Here is a 23,975-nt window from a genome sequence, read left to right as displayed (position 1 = left end):
GCGGCTCTTGTGTGCTCACTTTGAAGTATTGGGAACACTAGGCAAGAGGGTGAGGCCCTATGATATGTTGACAGTGGAGCTAGCATAGCTGCCAGGAAGATAGAAGGGTTAGCATCTCACTAATTAGCATGAAGTGGTTTCCCTGCATTAAACACTAAGAAAAAGTGCTCAGGTTTTACCAAGAAGAATTAATAAGATCAGCTGTCAAAGAAGCCTCAGACCGTAATTTAAGTATGTATTGTCTCTGACAAAGGTTGGATTTTTAATTAGCAACTGTAACCCTTCAATATACAGGAAAATAATAACGTGACCAGATAAATCTCAATTTGTGTGGTTTTTGAAATAGAGACTGCAAATCTATAAAGACAGATGTCACTTCAAAAAAAGTATGAATATAGTAATTTAATTGATTTCCTTTCGACACAACAGCATGAAGGCCCACTGTGTATCTATATGACGGACAATAGCATAACAGTTGCCACAACACTTGACAAACATGTTTACATGTAAACTCACCATATGGCACATACCCTATAAATGCAAACTCCGATGGCCCTTAGTGCCAAGATAGATTGGTGGGATTGAGGGGGTTGAGGAGGCAATAAGAGAACTTCATAACATAACACAGCCTTCTCAGTTACCCTGACCTTTCTCCTAGAGGCTGTTTAACTAAACTACTCCCAGTCTCCCAAACAGGATGGAGTCCAGCTTCAAATATCCCACTCATGGCCATGCTATAAACTGCCAGCCCCATTATGTTTAACGTTTATTCAAAGGGGTCTTTCAGATCTTCCAGAAAGAATTTAGTCCAGTCCATCTCCAGCAAGATAATACCCAGCACTGTCACGACCCTGGGGGCCCCTTCTTCGATTATCCAGGGTCTCGTTTCTAGCGTTATAGCTTCAAAGGAACCTATAAAAGTAGTTAGGTCTTGGCTATTTGCATTTTTTTCCATCTGACTGATTGTCATATATTGTTCTTTTCGGTTTATTATCCAGTCTTTTAACCGTCCTGCTAGGCCATCCAGTTTTTGTTCACCACACTTTCTGTTCATCACCAGTACTGTGTGCAACTTTTTAACAGAACACAATAGTGTCTTCGCTCGTGGGATAAGTATGACACTTTTTCTGCAAGTTCCTCGCTTCCTCCTTCCCTTCATTGTCAGCCTTTCTTCTCCCATTTAGTTCAAAGAAATCTTCTATCTGGCATCTATCTCATTTCCAACACTGCTAGCCACAAATCAACTAAAAGCAGCAGCTCTTGCTCTAGCAATTTTATGTCTTGACCCTGGAAATGCTATCCTATCTCTTAAATCGATAAAGAAAAAACTCCACCACTTCAAGCTAATACTAAAAGAGCTTCATTGGCAACTCCCAGAAAGAAGTTAAAAAGCAGATGTCTGGTTTACAAAGCCAACAAAGCGAATAAACCAAAACAGCTAGCCACCTTACTGACAATATCCAATGGCAAACAATCTTCAAGTAGTAAAAACTCTCTACAGCTTGAGACACAGATTCAAAATGTCTTAAGTATTCAAACAGCCCTTAGTAGGCGCAGCAGTCAGCATCTGGAACTTTCTATCCATCCAGTTAAGAAATCAAACCGTTTTTTTGACCTTCAAAAAGGGTCTGAAAACTCCTATATCCATATGTATCTGAATTAACCTCTTGCTGCCTTAACCTGCCATGGTACATAATTCCGTACTAACTCCAAACTGAATATTTGTCATTTTCCATTCTACTCCTCCTCTGATGGTCCATATACTTCCATCCTTCAGATGGATTTCCATTAAGTTTGACTATTAAACAGGATAACGTGGCTTCCTATAATCCTACATTTCCTTTCACAATGACCTCAACTCAATTCCACTTTCAATTGGTTTCTGAATATTTTACTACATTACTGCACATCGGTGTTAGGATGAAAAGCCCAAAACAAAGCGTGGTGCAGATGTGCTATTCTAAACGTTTAAATGAAATAAGAAGGTAAACTAAATCTTCTGGCGATACTACGGCACTACACGACATTTTTCATATCACATAAATAACGACACACGCAGGAGTAAGTAGATCTCGATGAACAGAGGAATGGAAAAGGCAGGACACCCTTAAGGAAAGAATGCACAAACATTACTGATCACATGGAAGGTTGAGATGCTGACAAGCGAAGAAAGAAAAAAAAGAAGAAATTAAGAGAATTCATAAGTAAACAGGATTTACCGATTTCCTTTAAAATAAAATCTAAATACCCTAATGTCATTTTATAAAGATGAGGTTATGGTTGTAGTAACTCCATATCTTTATAGGAAGCACAACTACGTGGATTATAGAAACCTCTGTGTGAAAGAATGTTTAATTTTTCTTTTTTCAAATCGCATTTTTAGATGCATTCTTTTGATGCAAACATCCCATCCCCATCAAAGCTAATTCGGAGGTCCTGTTAATAACAAATGCATACTTAAACTTAAACACTCACAGTTGGGTTATCTTTCTCTGGACAACAAAATGAAGTACAGTGATTGTTATCCTTTAGCCTTTCAAGTTCAAGAGCCCTCTTCTTCTAGGGGCAGTGTTACAACGCTCAAGACGCAAACTAGCCTCGAATCATTTAATTCACTTTGGAATTGCACATTAGAGGAAATCTGAGAATCTATAAATTTTATTTAGCCTGGGAGCTAAAGCCTTGGCTCAATATCAATAATTTTAATTACCCTAGCACTGCAGATTACATAGTGAGCATGAACAAAATTAAACTAAAGTAAATTATACGATGCTGGTCAACATTACCAGGCCTTAGTCTACACAGATTATAACATCACATGAAATACACAGAGAATCGAAAATATTTAAAAATCCTTACCATCTTCTAAATCTTCTCCGTGGTATCGAGATGATATTTTACTAGTTGAGGTCTGAAATTTTAAAATGCAAATTTGAGATAACAGCTGGACGTTACCTCTGGAAACTTATTGAACTTTGAACAACATTATATTATAACCAACCGCATGTTATTTTAGAGCTATATCACAGACACTAATTACAAATCAGAATGCAATTACAATGTGTGTATTGTATTTTACGTACCGAGACTAAAAATTATTTACTAAGTATTTAAATATGATATGCGTGTGGCTCAGTCATGCACAGAAAACCACCAATAATCTCCAAATTGGCACATTACAGAGTGTAGATTTACTTCTCTTTATATGTCTCACAGTTTTGAGTGCTTAGAGTAGGATACAATGGATCAGACTGCATAAAGTTTGATTTTATTCATAGAAGGCTTTCTAAAACGCCCCATGCTCACCTACACACCACTCAAATTAAATTGAGTATTATAAAAATGTGCAGTAGTAAAATCAGTACAAATGGGGAACCCTCAACATACAAAGTACAATTGCAACAAAATGGCCTACACTAAAGATTGAACGTAGTGTCACTCATTTGCTCGCTTGAGCGAAAACTGGGTCTGCCAAGACTAAGCCTTAGGAATCCCACTGGAACTAGCTTCAAGTGAACATAGAGCTTCATTTGGAGTCAGCGCAGATCACAAAGACGGTTTGGGGTGGCTTGAAGCAAAAAGGCTACTCAGTATTAATTGTAGATGTTTGCTTTCCGCATGCAGCAATGTCCACTCTGGGTTAGGAGTAGTTCTACTGATAGACCATTATGATAAATGTTGTGATAAAGACATTGATCCGTAATGTAATGTAGGGTCCTCTGCCAATATCAATAGGTCTCAGAATACTCTATTTTCCCCACCAAAACAGACTACAGCAGCAATAACAGCATGCACATTTAGGCTCTTGCTGAGCCAGACACCCCTCCAAGGTTGCACATGTTGAGTAGTGGGCAAATCCCGGTTGACTGAATGGTGGTATTTGAAACCCACCCCTTCACATAAAATGATTTCTAGTTTTTTTCAGTCTAGGTCTTTATAGTTTGCCCTGACGAGAAATAATTTCAATCAGTAATGCCCCTTCTATACAGTGCAGTTAAGCACTGAACCATTATCTCGATCTTTACGCTCCCGGAATGTAAGTGGCCTCTTGCAGAAACTTTGATCCCCCGAAGCCACAGCCTATCTGAGTAACTTTGAAATCATCACTTTACAGGAAACATGGTCCGTGTCAAGTCATCCCATCACTGGCTTCACAGAGCACAGTAAATCGGCTTCTAGAGAGCACAAGCACTGTAGACCACAGGGCGGTCTGTTACTATATATTTCAGTGAAAGAGCAGGTGAAAATCAAACCGATAATATTTCAGGAGAACTGGTTACAAGGAATAAAAAGTCAGAGCACTCGCTGTTGTTGATTAACATCTATATCAACCCAAGTGCAAGGGAGAAAAGGTTCACATTTTACTTATCAGGGGGCGTGGCCAGGCAAAATGGCCGGGCGGACGTAATTAGCCTTGTCTCAGTCTTCTCCTGAGCTGTCTTGGATGCGTTGGGCAGCAAAATCGCACCGGAGCATTTTAATCTTCGGGGGCTGAGGTCCGGAGTAATTGGAGACCGGGAGACTTGAGGAAGTGGGCCGCTGAGGACTGAAACCGGGAGGAGCGGCCCGCATCCAAGATGGTGACACGCATCAACTTCGCACAACTTCGCACAACGTCGGAGCGGCTCCTAGCAGGCCGTCCACTTGATACAGAGGGAGAGCGCAGTGAGCGTCGAGGGCCCCTGGGGCCCCTCAAATTGAATAGCAAAGGCTGCTGGTACGCCAACTTGGGCAGGTGATGGACGGCCTAGGAGTCGGGAGCCAACCATGCTGAAAGATTCGCGCTGACTGCAGATAGGAGGTGCCCACCCCTGGAGATTGGAGACAACTGGGGGCCTGATGAGCCCATCTTCATAGTGGGAGTACTCCCTTTAAAGCACCAGAGATGCGGGGAGACACTGTGGAGGCAGTCGGAGCTTTGATGCCTGACATAAAGATGGCGACCGTCGCTTCCATCCATTGCCAGCAGGAGTGAGGCTGAAGTCCCAAGAGTGATAAACAGCAGTGACCTGATTCAAGATTTATAAACAGAGGGGCATCTCCTTGGCGACTCACCACATAAGAAGGGTGGTGTGAATGCCTACTTGCCACAATCACCTTGGATGGCGCCCAGAGATCCGTGGGAGAGCTAAAATAGCCATAGCCATACGTTGCAAGGTGGATTCAGCGAGTGGACCATGTGGCCAGAAGGTCACAGCGGCGCGGGGCTCCACCCAATCCAGCGAACGAAAGGACTAACCGGAAGCAGTGCCTAGAAGGCGAGCAGAACTAGGCTTTCTGCGGGTTGCTGGGGGGCGGGCTGGTCAGCACCTATGCCACCAAAAAAGGGGCAGCCAAGGTGTCCAACTATTTCCTTGCAGCAGAGAAGAAGCAAGCGCAGGAGTCAGGATCCAACTCAGACACCATGGCAGAGGAGCTCCCATCGTCCCTCCAGGAGTTTAAATTAGAACTCAGAGCTGAATTGAAAGGGGACATTAATACTTATCTGGACCAGCTGAAAGAGGACCTGACGGGGCGGATGACGGCGCTCCAGCAAAATGTGGATTCAGTGCGCACGCATGTCCTAGAGGTAGAATCTCAGGCCCACGAACTAGAGAAACAAGCACTGGCATAGTCAATAGGTCTTGCCTTTGGGACCTTATAAGTATTTAGCTATGCAACAGTTGAAGTTGTTTCACCAAGTATATTGTGCTGGATAACTAAACACTTATAAGGTCCCAAAGGCAAGACCTATTGGGCATGCCAATGCTTGTTTAGATCTGGCTCGAGAGCCCAGCTGTCGGGAAGATGTATTGTTACAATTCTTTAAAATATACGTAGAGTGGGCTCTAAACTTTGTGCAATTGGCTATTTGGTGTGTCATTCTGCCTTACATAAAGTACTTTCATTTGCAATCATAAAGGACTATTTTATATCTGCAAAGCACACTCAAACATTACATTGTTCCTCACATTCAGTTGTTTCTCTTCTATATGCATTATACACATAAAGCAAACGTTCTACTACTTATTTCCCAGCACTGACAAAGCCAATAAGTCTGGCTTTCATCTTATAAACAGCATCTGTTCATGCGATTCATGAAAGAAGCCTTCATGAACGCCTGTGTTTACATATGGCCCTACAAGGCATAAAAAGGTGAATTTATTTTAATGTTCTCCCAAAATCGCACCCCTGCAACTAAGCACACAATGCTTCATGAAAGGTCCCGATCTGTAAATGTGCCTATTTTTAGTGTGGGTGCCTGGGCATATTTTAATTTCAATCGGACTCTGCAAACATATCGTGAGATTATTTTGAGGTGCAAAGGAGGGTATTCTCATCTCAAGTGTATGGTGGCTCGTCATGCCAAGCCCAGGTGGTGCCTCCATAAACTGGATTGATGCTGCAATGTGGGGAAGCTTGCATTCAGTCTGACTACGCTGAACCCGGCCTGTGGATATATGCAATGTTCCAGTACTCTTATTCTCTTTCTCAAACAAAAACAAGCGCAAAGAGAATGTGAAAGGAAAGAGAGAAAAAGATAAGAGACGAGAGAGAGGAACAGGCAGAAGAAAGAGACAGATGTGCGACAGGAGTGAAAACGAAGCTGACAAGGAGGGAGTGGGAGAAAGGAGCGGGAGGGGATTCACGCGCTGTAAGGCTTAATGAGCCATTGCAAAAAGCCAGACAGCTTGTGCACGTTTGCATGCGCTAGCTCAGGCAAGATCTAAAAAGTAGAGGCCACGCAAGATACCCTACAGGACCTACAAATTCAGCTACACGCGGCCCTACTAAAGACAGAAGACCTGGAAAATCGATCATGACGTTACAACATTAGATTTAGGGACCTTGAAAAGGGCGTGGAAGCACCGGATCTGAAGGCATTCCTGGAGGTGCCCTTTGCCGAGGTTCTGGGGTCGAGCCAGATGAAGGTCAAGATTGAGAGAGTACATCGAGTGGGGGCCCAGCAAGGAGGAGAACGGCGAAGTACTCACGACATCCTAGTCAAAATGCACTCATTTAAACTTCATGAGGCAACTCTCCAAAAAGCTAGAAAGAAAAGTTATGTTTCCTTACAGAGATTTGGATGCAGCCTCTTCCAAGATCTGGTGCCGGCGAAACTTCTCAGACAACAGCAATTTCGGCCCATCACCGCAAAATTAAGAGAAGATAAAATGAAATACAGGGGGACATTTACCTTTGGCCTGGCCTCTGAAATGCGCAATAAAACAAAACAGTTTACACACCAGGGATGGTCTGAATCTATCCTGCTGATGGTTCAGAATTCGCTCACGCATGCTGTTTGGGCTGGGGGCTTGCTTGGGGTGGTCAGTCTCAATGGGAGAACTCTGGGCGTCACTCCAGGGTTAATTCAGAGGTTTAACGGTACTCCATTAGCATGCTGTTATCTAAAGCTTCTTGGAATGTAAAGGGGCTGAACTAACCCCTCCAAAAGGCAGAAAGTCTGGAAATATTTGTCAGATCGTAGTTTCAAAGTAGTGGCTTTACAGGAAACACACCTAACGCAAACAGAGGAGCTCCGGCTCTGACACAAACGGTATGCTTTAATATACAGATCCTCAGCGACCTCTAAACAAAGAGAGATGGCTCTAATGTTTCACAATTGCCTGAAATTCCAACCTGAAGAAATTAAGTCAGACAAGGAAGGGAGGGTCATTATGGTCAAGGGGAAGGTAAGAGGGAGGTTATGCACATTCATCTCAGCATATGCACCTAACACAGGCCAGGCGACCTTTCTCACAGCCCTGCTAAACATGATTGGAGGGTTTACAGAAGCCCCAATGATATTGATGGGTGACTTTAACCTCACATGTTATGGGGATATGGATAGTTCACATTCTCACCAGTCTGCCACAGGTAGTTTCGTCACAAACTTTGGGCCTGGTTGATACATGGCGGCATATGTACATCGACACTAAGGATTACACATTCTTTTCCACATCCATCAAACATATTCGAGACTCGATTATATTTTTGTGAGTCAAAACCTTCTAGGGTCTCTCCAGGAAGCAAAAATACTCCCAATTTCAATCTCGGTTCATAGCTTGATTACGATTTGTCTCACCTGGGTGGCGGGATCCTCTAAGACGGCCATGTGGTACTTCGCGTTACCCTAACAAGAGATATAGTACTAAGGTAGGTACTCCGAGGGGCCATCACAGAGATCTTTCGATTAAACTTACCTCATGATACATCATCCCTGAATAACGTTATCAGGGGCAAATGTACAGAACTCAACTCTACTTTAAATTAACAAAGGGTCAAGGAGAGGGAAGCGTTAGAAAAATCCTTGGGAGACATTGAAAAAATAACACCAAAAAAACACCTCTGGCACGGTGCAGCGCCATATGAGAGCAATCAATGGAAAACTCTCAGTGATATACTCTGGCAGAACACACCCTACTTAGTTTGCGGCAAATCTTACGCGCAGGGGAATAAGACTGGAATTCATTGGGCACACCTCATGAAGATGCCGCTAAGGCCAATACTTTTGGGGATTTCTACACAGGTCTTTACTTTAGGACTGCCTGGATCCCGCAATACAGCTCCAGCATTACAATCTTTAGAACTCCCTCAGGTCTTGCCGGAATGGAATGAGAGTTTAAACGCTCCTATTTCGGAGGAAGAAGTGGGGAGGGCAATCACGGCTCTCAAATTTGACAAGTCGCCGGGTCCCGATGGCTTGACAGCCCATTTTTATACAAACCATTGCACCAGACATCACCCCACATCTCACAACTCTTTTTAACACAATAGCGGTAGGCCTGACCGTCTCCCAAACTATGGCAGAGGCAGTTATCACAGTTATTCACAAACCTGGGGAAAATCCAAGATAATGTGCCTCTTACCGGCCTGTAGTACTTATGAATTTGGATGCTAAACTCCATTCCTCAATCCTGGCAACGCAGCTCGAGGATCTCATGCCAAACCTCATCCGCCCCGATCAATCTGACTTCAATAAAGGCTGACAGGCCCACAACAACATTCGTAGAACCATCCACCTGATTGAGAAAGCAACCAACTTTAAGATCCCTGCGATATTGGTGGGCCTAGACGTTGAAAAGTCTTTTGACAGGGTGGATTGGGCATTCCTCTTCAGCACTCTCAAACATTTTGGGTTTGGAAAGCCATTTATTGACATGATTAAAGCTAACTACATGCGCCCTTGTTCTACAGTTTAGGTTAACAGGACCAGCTCCTCCCTCTTTCCCTTAGAGAGAGAGGGACTAGGCAGGGTTACCCGCTCTCCCCACTTCCTTTTGACTTAAGCATGGAGCCAATGGCAACACAAATTCGTAAAGCAACAGGAATTCGGAGTATCCCATTTAGAGGGGAGGAGCACAAAATATCGCTCTTCACAGATGATGTGCTGTTGTCACTTACCTCTCCCAGCCAATCTCTGCAGGTACTTCAGGAGGAACTGAGGGCTTTTGAAGTGGTTTATCGTTTCAGAGTGAATCTCACGAAGTCTTCCATCCTGAACCTTACACTGCCCAGCAAGGTTGTGAATAACCCGCGTAACTCGGCGCCACTCCAATTGACCAAAAAAAACCTCAAATACCTGGGTGTCAACCTGACTCCCACACTAGATGGCCTCTTTAGGGCCAACTATCACTCGCTACTGCTTCAGAGCCAGAATTATCTTTTTATCTCATGGCTGGGGTGCCTTCACGCGATTAAAATGGCCGTCCTGCCAAAATTACTGTATTTATTTCAGGCCCTACCGATAGAATTAGACAGGGATTTTCTGCCTAAATTGTGCACTCTTGTTATGCACTACATCTGGCAGAACAGTAGGGCGCGGCTTCCCTTTCATACTCTCCGTCGAGCAAGGAGCGAAGAAGGAGTGGCACTCCTGATTTTCACTTATATTTTAAAGCGGCCCAGCTCCGTATTTTAGCCAAGTGGTCAAAGAGAGAATCGGAAAAACACTGTCAGCATATGGATAGGGGGATGGTAGCTGGAACAATATGGGATCTGATTTGGAAACCTAAAAAAGATAGATCGCTAAATGCGTACATTAGTACCCCGACACGCATCACACGTTTGGGTTGAGGTCTCCAGAGGGCTAGAGTGGTCTACTTTTCCTTCAATTCTGAATTCCACCCAGCGCTGCGAGAGGGGCCGTTTGACTTATGGAGGGAAGGGGGTTATTTGATGCTATCAGACCTGTTTCTTAACTATAATATTCTCACCTTGCCAGCTGTCAAAGGGATTTCAAGGTTCCGCCCACTGAGCACTTCCACTATTCCCAACTCCAGAACTGGGCCCTCCAGCCACAGGTCAGGGGGGCAGCCACCCGGGGGCAGACGCCAATGGAGAAATTTGTGCAGAACGTGGGGTCCATGAGAGGGGTGATCTCTCTTTTTTATAACCTGTTGCTCTCTACTTTGCATACGGAGACTTCGATACATGAAGGGATGGGAATGGTGGATAGAAAGAGTGATTTCCGACACAGAATAGAAACCGCTGTGGAGGGATATCGCTAAAGACAACCACTCATTAGATCCAAGGGAGGCACACTACAAGGTTCTCTTTGATTGGTACTTCTACGCAATGAAACTCAAAATGATTTTCCCAGAGTCGTCTGATTTGTGTTGGAGAGGATGCGGCCTCATAGGAGATTTTAGCCATATATGATGGGATTGCCCCTCAATCTGCCCCTTTTGGGAGGAGATATGCCATTTGAAAGACATCGTGGGTTACCCTATCCCTACCACCAAGGAAGGAGTACTTTTGGGATTGAGAGGTCCAGAATTAGAGGAGCAAAGCGGATAGGGCTATAATGTGGGGGTGCTATGGGGCGGCTAAAGTGTGAATCACAGCTGCATGGAAGAAAAAGACCGCATCTGTGCTTTGTCAAGGACATGCCCGGCTCTGGAAAAAATTGTCGATTAGGAAGCCTACTCGTTGTCTACCTTACAAGTGGTCTCCCCTTGGCAGTATGTCCTCCCTCATTATTGAGATGCATCTATTCCAGTTCTAGTTGGAGATAATTTGTTAATCTCGTACAACCAGCCTGACAGCAGAAGTGTATAAAATTACTACAGCCAATTAGACCTAAATACTGAGCCCAGTAGTAGTGTTGATAAGGACCGCCTCCTGGTAGTTAAGTTCTTTAGTTGAGGGTGGGTTAGGCGGGGTGGAGGGAGGGCTTCTGAAAAATGTGTAGGCCTCTCTTTGTTTTGATGCATCATTCGACCCAGACAAATTGTGCTGTAGGAAATGTCGATGGGCAGTGCACTTCCCGCTTACTTAAAAAACTGTAACTTTGTTAGATAACGTGTCAGACGAGGGGGTAGCTGCGACATGTATATGTTTTGTGATGCACAAGCATCTTTTGCAATGTGATTGTGCCCAATAAAAGAAGTTTGGAGAGAAAAAAATGTACTTATCGATCCTGTGTAACCTGGCCTGGTATCATCCACTGCTAACTGCATGATAACAGGGGACTTCAACACAAATCTCTTCCAAGATTATCAGAAGGATAATGTTGAGATCTCTCCTGAGTACACCTGAAACAACGCTGCGAAGCCAGGCTGAAATACTGTACACTAAGTGCACTGGGGGAATTCCTGGTCCTGAAGCTCAACAATATGGGCTTCAAATTATTGAATGGCTAGTCCTCACAGGATAACCCCCCAAACTGGTCAAGAACTAACAGAAGAACCTGCTCTTACCTGGACTACTCCATATATATTGTGGAAATGTTCCACTAAGTGGAAAGGTACCGCATAGCTCTGTGCACAGAGAGTGAACATCTCCCCCAGATCACAGAAAAGAGCTCCAACCTGTCCCATCACACTGCAGCCTGTTCCAGAGCAAGCAAATCAACACCGATAATCTCAGGCGCCTCAAATGTAGAGGCAACAGTGGCAAAATCATTGCAGAATGTACAAATTTCGCAGCAGGAGGGAACTTAGGTGACAACTCGTCAATCGATGAGTGGACAAACCTCATCCCTCAACTTCTCACAAAATTCCCACAGTCCACGACAAACACTGTCCAGTCATATAACCATCCTAATTCATTCTCGGCTACGACAACGACTAGTCTCTTAAACCACTTATTGGCGAATTTTGTATGCAAGAGCAAGAAAACCAACAGAATGAACTTCTGGGTCCTGGTAAACAAGCAGGTGAACGGGTCTTTCCTCTCCAGGCACTTCACGTTGAGCAGTGACTTGATTGCCAAAGAGACGAGGGGTTTGCAAGTCAAAATGTAACCATCACCTTGTCCACTCCCCAAGACCGTGAACGCCTTTCCCTGCCATTGTGTCTCACCATTTCTGTTTAGTCAGCTGCAACAGGTTATGTCAAAGGCTAGGTCAGACGGGTCCCTTGGGCCCAACGGCCTCCCCCTGACTATCTTCAAGCAGGACATTCCTTTTGGGGTAGGCAAGCTTTTGTTTCATTTTGATTACTGCTTGAGGAGTTTGGTGATCCCAGAGTCATGGCGTTGGGCTACAATACACCTCACTTATTGAGTGATTTATTAATCAGATCCCAGCAAATATAGACTGACTGCTCTTCTGGACAACAAAGCAAAATTCTATGCCAGTCTGCTGCTGAAGGACCTGCCGCAATGAGTCAAGATGAGGGGGCTCATTTTGAAGAATCAAACTGGTTTTAGCGCAAAGTCTGGCCCACCATCCAACCTGATTGCTTTGTCTTATAGAATAGATATGGCAATCGCCTCAGACACCTTGTTGCACTTCTGCTTTGTAGATTTAACGGCAGCATTTGACTGCTTGTCAAGGGGAGCACATTAGTCAAAACTAAAGAAATGGGGCATCCCATCCAAATTCCTGAAGTCCATCATTCAGTTACGCTCTAACACCTGGATCAACATTAAACTGGGAGATGGTGCCTGCGTGTCTAGAAAACCACTGAGTAACTGATCTGGAATCTGAATCTAGACAGTAGCGTATAAAAAAAGGTATGAACAGATCTCTAAGTAGCAGCTTTACATATATCTAAGAGCTATAGTTGTAGCTTTTCCCTGTGTAGAATGTGCTTTAGGGCTTCTTAGCTAGTTGGTATGAAAGAGTACACAAGAAACTATCACTTATAAATGGATTGTTTTGATTATGGTAAGCCTTTTATTACTTACCATAATAAACGAAAAGAGTGCGATTTTATCGCTTTAGCTCTGTTTACATAAATATAAAAAATTCATAACATCAAGAGAATGTAGAGACTTTGCTGCTGGTATCGATGGATTAGGCAAAATTGTAGGCAATGAAATGGTTTGATTAATATGGAATTCTGAAACCACCTTAGGAAGAAAACTGGGATGACTTCTCATTAAAAGTCTATTGCCATGGACACTGGATATGATTCAACAGCCCATAAAACTTACATTTCACTCACTCTGCGAGCTGATGTAATAGCTTCTTGAAAGAATGTGTGTCTAAGATGTTGTATAGAGGCTTTATGAATGGGCTCAAAAAGGAGGGGGGGAGAGGGGGAGGGGTAATACCATCATTTAGAAAGGATAATATTAAGTTCCCAAGGAAGAGACAGTGACTTAACAGGAGGGAATACATTCTTAATTCCTTCTAAAGAAAGAGGTTTATGATGGATATTTTGTATAGGCCATTAAAGCTGTAAGGTATACTTTAATATTAGAAAATTGCAAACCAGACCTTGCCAAATAAAGTAAGAAAGGTTTAATTACTTCTTCCTGATGCAAGGATGGATTGCTGCTGTTCTGGAAACACTATAAGCAAAACCTCTTCCACTTAAATGCAAACAATTTACTCATCGAAGGTCTTTTAGCCTCTTGTAGTATTTCCATGTGATCTTGTGAAAGACCTAGATGACCATATTAGAGGAATTCAGAAACTAAGTGGTCAAGTTAAGCGATGGAAGGTTGGGGTGTAGGAATTGGCCCCATATTAGTACAGCAGGTACTGTCTGCACATCAATCCCTTGTGTGGTCTCTCTAACAGGTGAAGAAGTTCGGTAAACCGCATTTTGACGCAGTCATTCCAGTAATAATATTCTGGTTTTGGATTTGTAGAATTTGATGAGATAACCGATGATGTGAGAGGGACTTGGGGACATGTGTAGAGAAAGTTCCCTAACCAGTCACTCAAAAGGGCGTTCCAATACTCTGGTTGATAGAATCTGGATGCGTTGCCTTGGCATTTTCGGTTTGAGTCCACAAGCAAATCTTTTTGTGGGTAGCCCCAGTCTTCAAAAATGCCTTGCAAGACCTTGTCGTGCAGAAGCCAGTCGTGTTTCCTTAGAACACTCTGTTGAGTGAACATGCATGCCTGTTCTGAGCACCAGGAAGGTGGATAGCGGTCACTGTTAAATTCCTGGCTATCAACCATTTCCATAGGGCTTGAACTTCAATGGCTAGGCGTCTCGGGCGGGTTCCTCACTGATTGTCCAAGTAAAACGTAGTTGTATTGTCGATCTGAACAATGAAGGAATGGATGAATTTAATTATTTTTTTTATTTCAAAGAGTTTTATTGAGTTTTTGCACGAAACAAAAATAATCCAAAAGGAGTGAAACGTAAGCATTACAGGGAAGATGCACTTTGCATGAGTCATCTGATAAAGCCTACAAGAACAAGACCATGAAGAAAGAAATACAGTAGAAAAAAGAAAAGCAAATATATATGGAACCTCACTTGCTACGGTGGGACAGCAGGATTGGAATGTAAAAAAGCATATTTATTACCGGTGACAAATATCACAAAAAGGTTCCAGACATCATACTATATTTGATATATGATAATCTAAGAATATACCACAGTTGTATGGACAAACAGTTAAAGGTACTTGTGTAAAAACTGTATATGCAGACAATGGCTCACAAATTTGAGATGTTGCATGACCGTAGAAGGAAGAGAGAGAACGCACTGTGTAAAGGCCATTTTAGGGGGAGCTAGGGAATATTTGGCTGACAGGAGAAGGAAGGAATAAGCAATTTATTGGGAAGGAGGGCTCATGGTGGTGTATTGTTAGCGAAAAAGGTGTAGAGTTTCCTCCATAAGGTTTTATATTGTGGTTTCCATGGGGAGTGTTGCAAGGCGATGTCAGCATTCTAAGATGTACAATCCAGTTCAACCAAGATTGAAATGAGGAGGCAGAAGTGTTTTTCCAATTGGCGAGAATGAACCTGCATGCTGCTACTAATAAGATATAAAAGCAAGTCATCATTGTGGAAGATAGGAGAGGATTGTGAAATCCCATGATGATAGATTAGAACTCGCGTTTGATCTGAAAACCAAACAGTGACAAGAGACACCTAAAACACTATCCAAAATGACTTGAAAACAATGCAGGAAAAGAGTAAGTGTGATAAGTCTCCGGGGTTTTTTATAACAATTCCAGCAGATTGGGTCGTCTCTCAGGCCAACTTTATGTAAATGAGAAGGAGTCCCACAAATTCTATGTCAGGACCGGAGGCTTCAGATTATACTATATCTTCCTTCGCTTTATTAACATAAAGAAACCACAGCAGCTTAGGAAAAGATATAATAAGAACAAAAAATGCTTTAAACATAAAGCATTGACGTAATGTTCAACAAAAAATCAACAACAACTCCCAAGAGTCTCTTTGTTATAATCATAGTCCACAGTCCTTTGTCACTGTTCATCATCCCTATATAACCGGACTTCCCATCATCTTCCTCCTCTTTCTTCGCTGCTCCCGCAGCCAGATAAGTGCTTTTCTATTTGTCTTCTTTTATTGTGCTTGATGTCTTGCGGTCTTTGGGGACTCCTTGCATGGTTTATTTCCTTTCAGAGTCCCTTAGTTGCGGGAACGTTCTGCCGTTCCTACGCGACTTTTTTCCCACTTGTGTGCGGTGTGTACATAGACCGCAAGGGGGCGGCCTGTCGCCTCGCCGACCCTCCGGCGCGCCTCCGCGGTGCGAGGAGCCGCGCAGTGGGGTCTGCTTGCGCAGGGGCCGACCCTCGCGTACCCCTCTGACACCTGGTGCTCCGGGTCTGTACTTCACAAATTGACGCCCTTTGGGGTCTGTATGGCGGTTTTGACCGCGTGAATCGCCTTCGGGCGAGATCTGTGCACCTCTTTATTCGTGTGTGGCCTAGCGCGCTTGAGGGGTACGTAGACCCGGTCCCGGCGAGGAGGGTCTGCGCGCTTGGGGGTTGGTGCAGCCCACCTGCCACGTCAGCTGACCCAAAACGTGATCGCAGCCGCTGGGCCTGCCCACATTCGAGAACTTTCTCGGTTGCCGCCCTCTTGGGTGCCCCGCATTTGCCCTTGGTTCCGACATGGAAGGGGAGTATGATGAGGAGGCCTGCCCCTATCTGCAGGATGATGAGTTTTATCAGGCGGTGGACAGCTCCATCTATCGTTGTGTGACGGAGGTGGTGGGGCCCATGGAGGACCGCCTTTCGGCCCGCATCGTAGAGGAGTGTGCCAAGCTGGCAGCGGCGCAGGTGCCGCCGCCCCCCGAGCTCCCGGGGACGTCCGGCGGGTTGCCACCCGCTCCGAAGAGACCCCGGGGTGAGGAGCCTTCATCGGAGGCCCAAGGCGTGGATAAGGGCGCCTTCGAGCGTCTTCGTGACGCCTTCCTGGCCAAGGCGACGGCGGTGCCTCTGACGCCCTTGGTGGACCCTGGCACTTCGGGCGGTCTGTCAACGGCGCCCGCCTCCCCGATCTACGACTCTCCGGACACGGATGACGACGGGGAGTCGACCCGGTCTTGGCTCCCGGCGCCTTCGGGAAAGGAGATGCCCCGAGATGAGTCGGGCATGCTGGACCCGGACGAGATCGTCCACCCCCGATCCGCGGCCTGGGCCCCGGGGGAGACGGTGGCGAAGTTTGTCGCGGGCCGGCTGCGCAAGCCCCTGGAGAAGGAGGCGAGGGGTTGCCTGCGAGGGGAATGCCCTCGGCCTACTTTGGAGGGGAAGGTGGCTATGACCCCAGAATTGGACCCCAAGATGGCCACCTTCCTGGCGAAATTCATGAAGGACCCCAGGAAGGGGATCGATCGGTCCTGGCGGGCCTGCCAGGACAAGCTGTTGGATGCGGTCGGGCCCGCCACGAAGATCCTCGATATGGCGGAGGAGGCTCGAGCGAATGGCACCGCCATTTCACCGGAGGTGCTCTCCAACTGGGCCCAGAGGGTGATCGTCTTCTTGGGCAACGCCAACTGTGCCCTGTCCACGGAGCGGCGGCGGTCGCTCCTTATTAAGCTGGACCCGAAGCTGGGGGACCTGGCCTCGTCGGAGGCAGGTGCCGTGGCCCAGGGTGGCCTCTTCGGTGAACCTTTCATCCGCGAGCTTGGAAAGTTCGTGAACACGTTCACGTCGCTGGACAAGGCCCAGTCCAGCATCAAGAGGGTGTTTCACCAGCGTTTTTCTGGAGGGGCCGGTCGCGGCAGGGGCCGCGCGATCGGCCGTGGTCAGCAGACCAACAACCGTGGACAAGGCTCCGGAAGAGGTCAGTACCAGACCTCGGCCAACTACACCAATTTCTACCCCACGAGGGGACAACGCTATGGTGGAAGAGGATTCCAAAAGAAGTCCGGACAAGGAAATGCCCCCGGTAAGTGTACTTTGCTTGGATCAAGTTCCGATTGGGGGGCGGCTGGCAAGCTTTTACGGGGAGTGGGAGTTGCTCACTGCCGATGCTTGGGTTTTGCAAACTGTGAGAGGTTTCCATATAGAGTTTCACGACCAGCCAACTCAGGTGAGGCCCCCGCGCCCGATGGTTTTCTCAGATTCCGACGCGCGATTGATAGACGGGGAGGTCTCGGACTTGCTGCGCAAGGGAGCCATCCGCCTATCAACGCGCCACCCGCATGGGTTCCTCAGCAACGTCTTCTTGGTAGACAAGACGGATGGGGGCATGAGGCCTGTGATCAATCTCAAGGAATTCAATGGGTGGTTGGTCTACCGTCACTTCAAGAAGGAGGGGATCCACCTCCTTCGGGACGTGCTCCTCCCTCGGGATTGGATGGTGCGACTGGATCTCAAGGATGCCTACTTGGTCGTTCCCATCCACCCCCCTCATCGTCGTTTCCTACAATTCCTGTGGGACGGCCGGGTGTTCGAATTCACCGCCCTGCCGTTCGGCCTTTCTTCGGCCCCGTGGTGCTTCACGAAGGTCCTTCACCCGGTAGTGGAGTTTCTCAGAAGCCAGGGGGTCCGTATGATAGTATACTTAGACGACATCCTCCTCATGGGGCAGTGCCCGGAGGTGCTGGCAGGACAACTGCGTCAAGCGGTCGGCCTGCTTCAGAGACTGGGGTTCGTCGTCAACGGCTCCAAGTCGGTCTTGGTTCCCACTCAGCAGATCACCTTTTTAGGTTTCGTGGTGGACTCGGTGCAGGCGGTCTTGAGCCTACCGAGCCGGAAGGTCGCAAAGATACGGCACCTGCTTCGGCAGACGATCGCGAGGGATCGTACGTCACTGCGCCATGTCGCCAAGGTGGTGGGTCTTCTGTCGTCCTCCATCCAGGCGATTTTCCCAGGCCCGCTGCACTACAGGGCTCTTCAGCGCCTGAAAGCGCAGCATTTGCGCCGTGGGATGTGTTACGATCAGTGGGTTCCCCTCACGGACGAAGTGAAGGAGGAGATGTCATGGTGGCTGTCTCACATGGAGGCATGGAATGGGCGAGCGATCTTCGGGTCGGCTCCGGACTTGATCATAGAGTCCGACGCCAGCAGGTCGGGCTGGGGCGCCCGGTGCGGGGATTTTTCCACCGGCGGCGCCTGGTCGTCAGAAGAACAACAATTGCATATCAATTGTTTGGAGCTCCTTGCGGGCTCCTTCGCGGTTCGCTGTTGGACCAAAGATTCGGTCAAGGCTTGTGTCCTGCTCCGGATGGACAATGTTTCGGCGGTCCGATATGTGAACCACCTGGGAGGTCCTCGGTCCCGCGCCTTGGCGGATTTAGCGAAGGACTTCTGGGATTATTGCCTGTCTCGTCACATTGCGGTGACGGCGGAGTATCTGCCAGGCCAGTCCAATCAGGTAGCGGATTGGCACTCTCGACATCTCAGGGATGCCAGCCAGTGGAAACTGGATCCGGGAGTCTTCCGGTGGCTACACTCCCTTTGGGGCCCCTTCTCGGTGGACCTCTTCGCGTCCCGTCTCGACCACCAGCTGCCGCGGTTTTACAGCTGGAGGCCGGACCCTCTGGCGGAGGCCACGGACGCGTTCTTGCAGGGTTGGAGTCGGGAACAGCCGTTTGCGTTTCCCCCGTTCTCCATGATCGTGCGGACGGCGGCTCAAATACGCCGCCAGGGTGCGGACCTGGTGTTGGTTACACCGCTGTGGAGGTCTCAAGTATGGTTTCCGGTTCTTCTGGAACTTTCCTGGGATTTTCCAATCCTACTCCCCCTGTTTCCTCTGCTCCTGACGAGCCCGGATCGGGAACCTCACCCTCTCGTCATGCAGAACACTCTCCGCCTCGTGGCGTGGAGGCTCTCAGGAGACGCTGGACGCTCCCGGGCCTTTCGGGGTCAGCTGAGCACTTGCTCTCCAAAGCATGGGCCGATAGTACGACGAAGCGTTACAGATCCGCTTGGCTTAAGTGGATGCGTTGGTGTTTACGAAGGGATTTGGATCCCATGGTCGCCGGCCTTGTTCCCGTGCTGAATTTCCTGGCTCATTTGGCCGACAAGGGTTTGGCGTATAGAACGATCAATGCTATCCGGTCGGCGATTTCTGCGGGCCATGATAACATCGATGGCCATCCGGTAGGGGAACACCCTTTTGTGTGCCGGCTTCTGCGAGCGGTTCGCCTCGCGCTGCCGCCAGAGCCCAGGTACTCCGTCCTTTGGGACGTCAATTTGGTCCTGAACCTGTTCCTATCGTGGCCAGCGAATTCTTATCTGTCTCTGAAGGAGCTTTCGGCGAAATTAGCCATGTTGTTATGTCTGGTCTCTTGTAGGCGCGTCTCGGACGTGCGCGCGCTGGATGTTTCTGCACGCATTTTTTCCCCGGAGGGGGTTACTTTTACGGTGGGTCGACGCACTAAGACGTCGTCGCGTTCCATTTCTTATCCAGCCTTTACTGACACTCCTAAGTTGTGTGTTGTGCAATGCCTCAAAGCATACGAGGACCTGACATTGGATCTTCGCCCTCCGGGCGAGCGTCAGTTGTTGATTGCCCTGCGGAAGCCACACAAAGCTGTCTCCTCCCCCACTATCGCTAGGTGGGTGCGTTGGGTCATGCAAGAAGCGGGCATCAATACTTCTCTCTTTGGAGCACACTCCGCCAGGGGGGCCATGGCCTCTAAGGCATTCTCGGTGGGTGCTCGTCTGGAGGACCTTATGCGAGCGGCGGACTGGTCCTCGGATTCCACCTTCAAGAGGTTTTATTTTAAGCCGGTGGTGGATTTAGCTCAGTTGGTGGTAAGTAAGCTTTAAACTAGCATAATCTGAAGCCTCCGGTCCTGACATAGAATCGAAATTTGCCTAGCTTACGTAACGGTAAGTTTCAATTCTATTAAGGACACGGAGGCGAGGATTATCCCACCCGGACTACGGTGGTGTCTCTACCCACCCGTATGGCAGTAAGTAAAGCGTTTTCCTTTACGTTGTCGGTACTGTGTTGTTCACTGAATGCTCCTCGCCTTGTTGTAGCCTTTTCCTGGGCCACCTCGCTGATGCTGTTCCTTTTTTGGCAGGCAACGACGGTGCTAAACAGGACCAATGAGGCTTAAGCGTGATCTGCGCGAAGAAAGAGGAGGAAGATGATGGGAAGTCCGGTTATATAGGGATGATGAACAGTGACAAAGGACTGTGGACTATGATTATAACAAAGAGACTCTTGGGAGTTGTTGTTGATTTTTTGTTGAACATTACGTCAATGCTTTATGTTTAAAGCATTTTTTGTTCTTATTATATCTTTTCCTAAGCTGCTGTGGTTTCTTTATGTTAATAAAGCGAAGGAAGATATAGCATAATCCTCGCCTCCGTGTCCTTAATAGAATTGAAACTTACCGTTACGTAAGCTAGGCAAATTTCGATTCCATGTAGGAGGCAGAATTTAGTCTGAGAGAGTGTTGGTACTACTTTATGGGAAACTGCTGATTTACAAATTTAGTTCCAATTCTCTGGGAATAATGGGGTAGCTTGGTCCAATAATAATATAAATAAGGCTTTTTTGGTGTTGTGAACAATTCACCTGGCTGTTAGGGATCGTTGAAGTTTGGTGGTGAGTAGCATGGGGTGAGAGTCCTCTAAGTTTGCTCTTTCGACAACAAGCCAGGTTGGAGTGCACTCCAGCAGGGGGTAAAACCACAAAGAACCCTTCTTGACAGTGGAGCAGAGCCAGCTCTTTGGTGTGGGGAAGAGGGATCAGACTTGTCTTTTTTACCCTCTTTTCTTCAGGCCTCTCTTTACTTTGAGATCTAGATTTTTTTACGGTCTCAATGTGAAGAGGAAGATCCTTTCTCGGAGGCGGTATGGGGCTTCTTCTCACCTTCAGAGTCAGAGTACTTATCAGCCTCCTTCCTTTGTTGCCAGAAAAGCAGCCTACCCACACAGTCCTTGAGGGTTTTTGTGGAAAACGTATGACAGTACTTGCATTCTCTGGCTTGTGGTCAGGATACAGGCAATGAAGGTGCTCTTCATGTGGGTCCTCAGAATATAGTCTTGACTTTCCACAAGTCTTCCAGGGCCTAAACAACCCTTTTTTAGACTCTGACATAAAGAAAAAAAGGTACTCACACTCCTGGACTGTACCTCAGAAGAAGAGTGAAATGAAGAGACAAACTGCCCGCTGGAAGTTCAAAAGGGCAACAGTAGAAACACTGACTAATCAGAGCTCAGGGAAAATTCCTAACACAAGAAAAACAGTAAGAAATCTAAGGTATGGTGGCATTGCAGGGGATGGAGGCTATGGTCTGTGCTCTGATTGGCTGAAGTTTGGATGTTTAAAAAAAGTTATAATAGGTTGCTAAAAACTATTGAATTTCTATGGCAATTGAATCTTAAGCTTTAATACTGCTATTTTACTGTTACCGTGGGACTCCAACCAGGACGACAGGGATAATTCAAACATGCAGATCTATAAAAGACACAATACTGGAGAAGCTAGAGTACCTATAGGGGGGTGATATGGCACTCCTGGACTCTGAAAAAGGGAACCAGCAAAAAATGGTATCTCCTATGTAATTTGCATTGCTCACTGAGCCCCTTGCTTGCAGACTACGTGAGGTTCTGCAAACTCGGGGATATCTAGATTTAGACTCCGACACACACAGAATCACTATAAGAAAATCATGCATTGGTCTATTTGACAGACCCTTTTAATTTGGTGCCCCATTTAGCTGGAGAACTAGAAATATTCTGTGAGATTTCTGGTTTAAGAAGTATCTGAAGTAAACCAAAACTAGACCCCTGAATATGCTTGGACAAGTTTAGAATGCTTTACTCCAGATTTAGAGTCTGATTGGGAAGCGGGGAGTAATAGGGATTTAGGTGACTTGTGAACCTGTGACTCAGTACACCCTCAATGTGGGTTGGGTAGTGGATGGTCTACACAGTTCAAAGGACATTTGTAAACCCCTACACTTGTCCACAATGGGTCGCATATGATAGGCTAAGCTGTTCTTTTTGATACTTTGCCTTTATGTGTTACAGAAAGACAGGTCTCCTACCCAACCAAGCACATTTTGCCAACTCAATAGTTTGGCATGTGCTCTGTTCTTGACTGACAAACAGTTGTGTAAAACCAGCCAGGTTCAAGCTTCCATGATTTAAGAGGGGCATTAGGATCACCTGGTTTACAACATGCAGTTCACTGGTTTGAATGCTGAATGTCCAGCAACTGCTGACTGAGGATGACTGGAGGAAGGTGTGAGAGCAGGTTAATGGCATTTGCCCAAAAGCACAATTTAAACTAGTACAGTTTTACTTATTGCATAAAACATCTCACTCCGAGAAAGCTGGCAATGATTTATCCGGAGAAGCTGCCGTCATATAGCAGGTATGATACGACGGCCCGGACTTTCTTTATACAATGTGGAGCTGCCATCCAAATGGGAGATATTTTGGTGTGAGGTGGTACTTTAAAAAGAAAAATATTACAAGTGATGTGGTGGAGAAATCCATAATACAATGCCTAGTATTGATATTTCCAACATGAAGATGTTGGAAAACGAAATTAGGAATGTTGACAGAGAGGAGTTTTGCATTACACAGAACATCGCCCACTGCCCCAGGAATGGACCGATGGAATAAAACTTGATCGAATGAGTATCGGCAGATGGAAAGCATATGAAGCATATGAAGACTGCACAGAATGATCACAAAGTGGTGGGGGACCTTACAGAGTAGGCGGAAATACTCTACAAGTTGATAGACCCTCTGAATAATACACTACCGTGAAGCCTGATGGCTAAGGTGGAATCACTATGCCATGTGGACAGCAGTTCTGCACCAGGATAACCAGGCAATGATTAGGGCTGATAATGGTAATGTGATCTATTGTTGGTATGGTCAATATACTGATGTGCTGTAATTGGTGAACAGTCAATTTTGTTGATGTAATGTTAAGGATCTTGATAAAACCACTAAAAAGATTTATTTTAAAGAAAAGGATTACTAAGAGTGAGCTCATGAATACTCTGGTTTTGAGGGAAAGGAAGATTCAGAAGGACAACAGCTCTGAAAATAAAGAAATATATTGCTTGCAGATAACAATCAGTAGAATTGACTCATACGGTTCAAGACAAACTGCATTCATCGAGAGAGAAAAAGCATTTCCATTTTTTTGTGCAATGAATTAGCAGATGGGGCAATTTAAAAGAAGACTTCCAGTTTCACCAGGAAAAATAATTAACCTGTGAATGAGGAAACAAGTCCATCTCTGTGTAATTTTTGCTAACCAGTCACAGGGAAACCACAAGAAATTAACATGCGGACGAACCAAGTTTGAATTTTCAGCACTTTAAATAAAACCAAAGGTTTCAATGTTCGCATAAAGCTCAGGATCATGGCATTGGGTTTTCAGGTAAAGCCAACATATG

General features: G+C 46.2%; 1 protein-coding gene across 2 annotated transcripts in view; it reads right to left on the bottom strand.

The window, feature by feature from the left end:
• HELZ (helicase with zinc finger) overlaps positions 1-23,975 on the bottom strand; it is a 1,742,088-nt gene that overhangs the window by 1,389,994 nt on the left and 328,119 nt on the right. For both annotated transcript variants that reach the window (XM_086930935.1, XM_086930936.1), the window contains exon 7: positions 2,860-2,911. In XM_086930935.1, the coding sequence (XP_086787061.1) occupies positions 2,860-2,911 (52 nt within the window). The remainder of the gene's footprint in view (positions 1-2,859; positions 2,912-23,975) is intronic.

Source organism: Lissotriton vulgaris, chromosome 7 (assembly GCF_964263255.1).
Source record: "Lissotriton vulgaris chromosome 7, aLisVul1.2, whole genome shotgun sequence".
NCBI classification, from domain to species: domain Eukaryota; kingdom Metazoa; phylum Chordata; class Amphibia; order Caudata; family Salamandridae; genus Lissotriton; species Lissotriton vulgaris.
The sequence above is the reverse complement of the archived record's forward strand: the minus strand, read 5'-3'. Positions and strand labels throughout refer to the sequence as shown.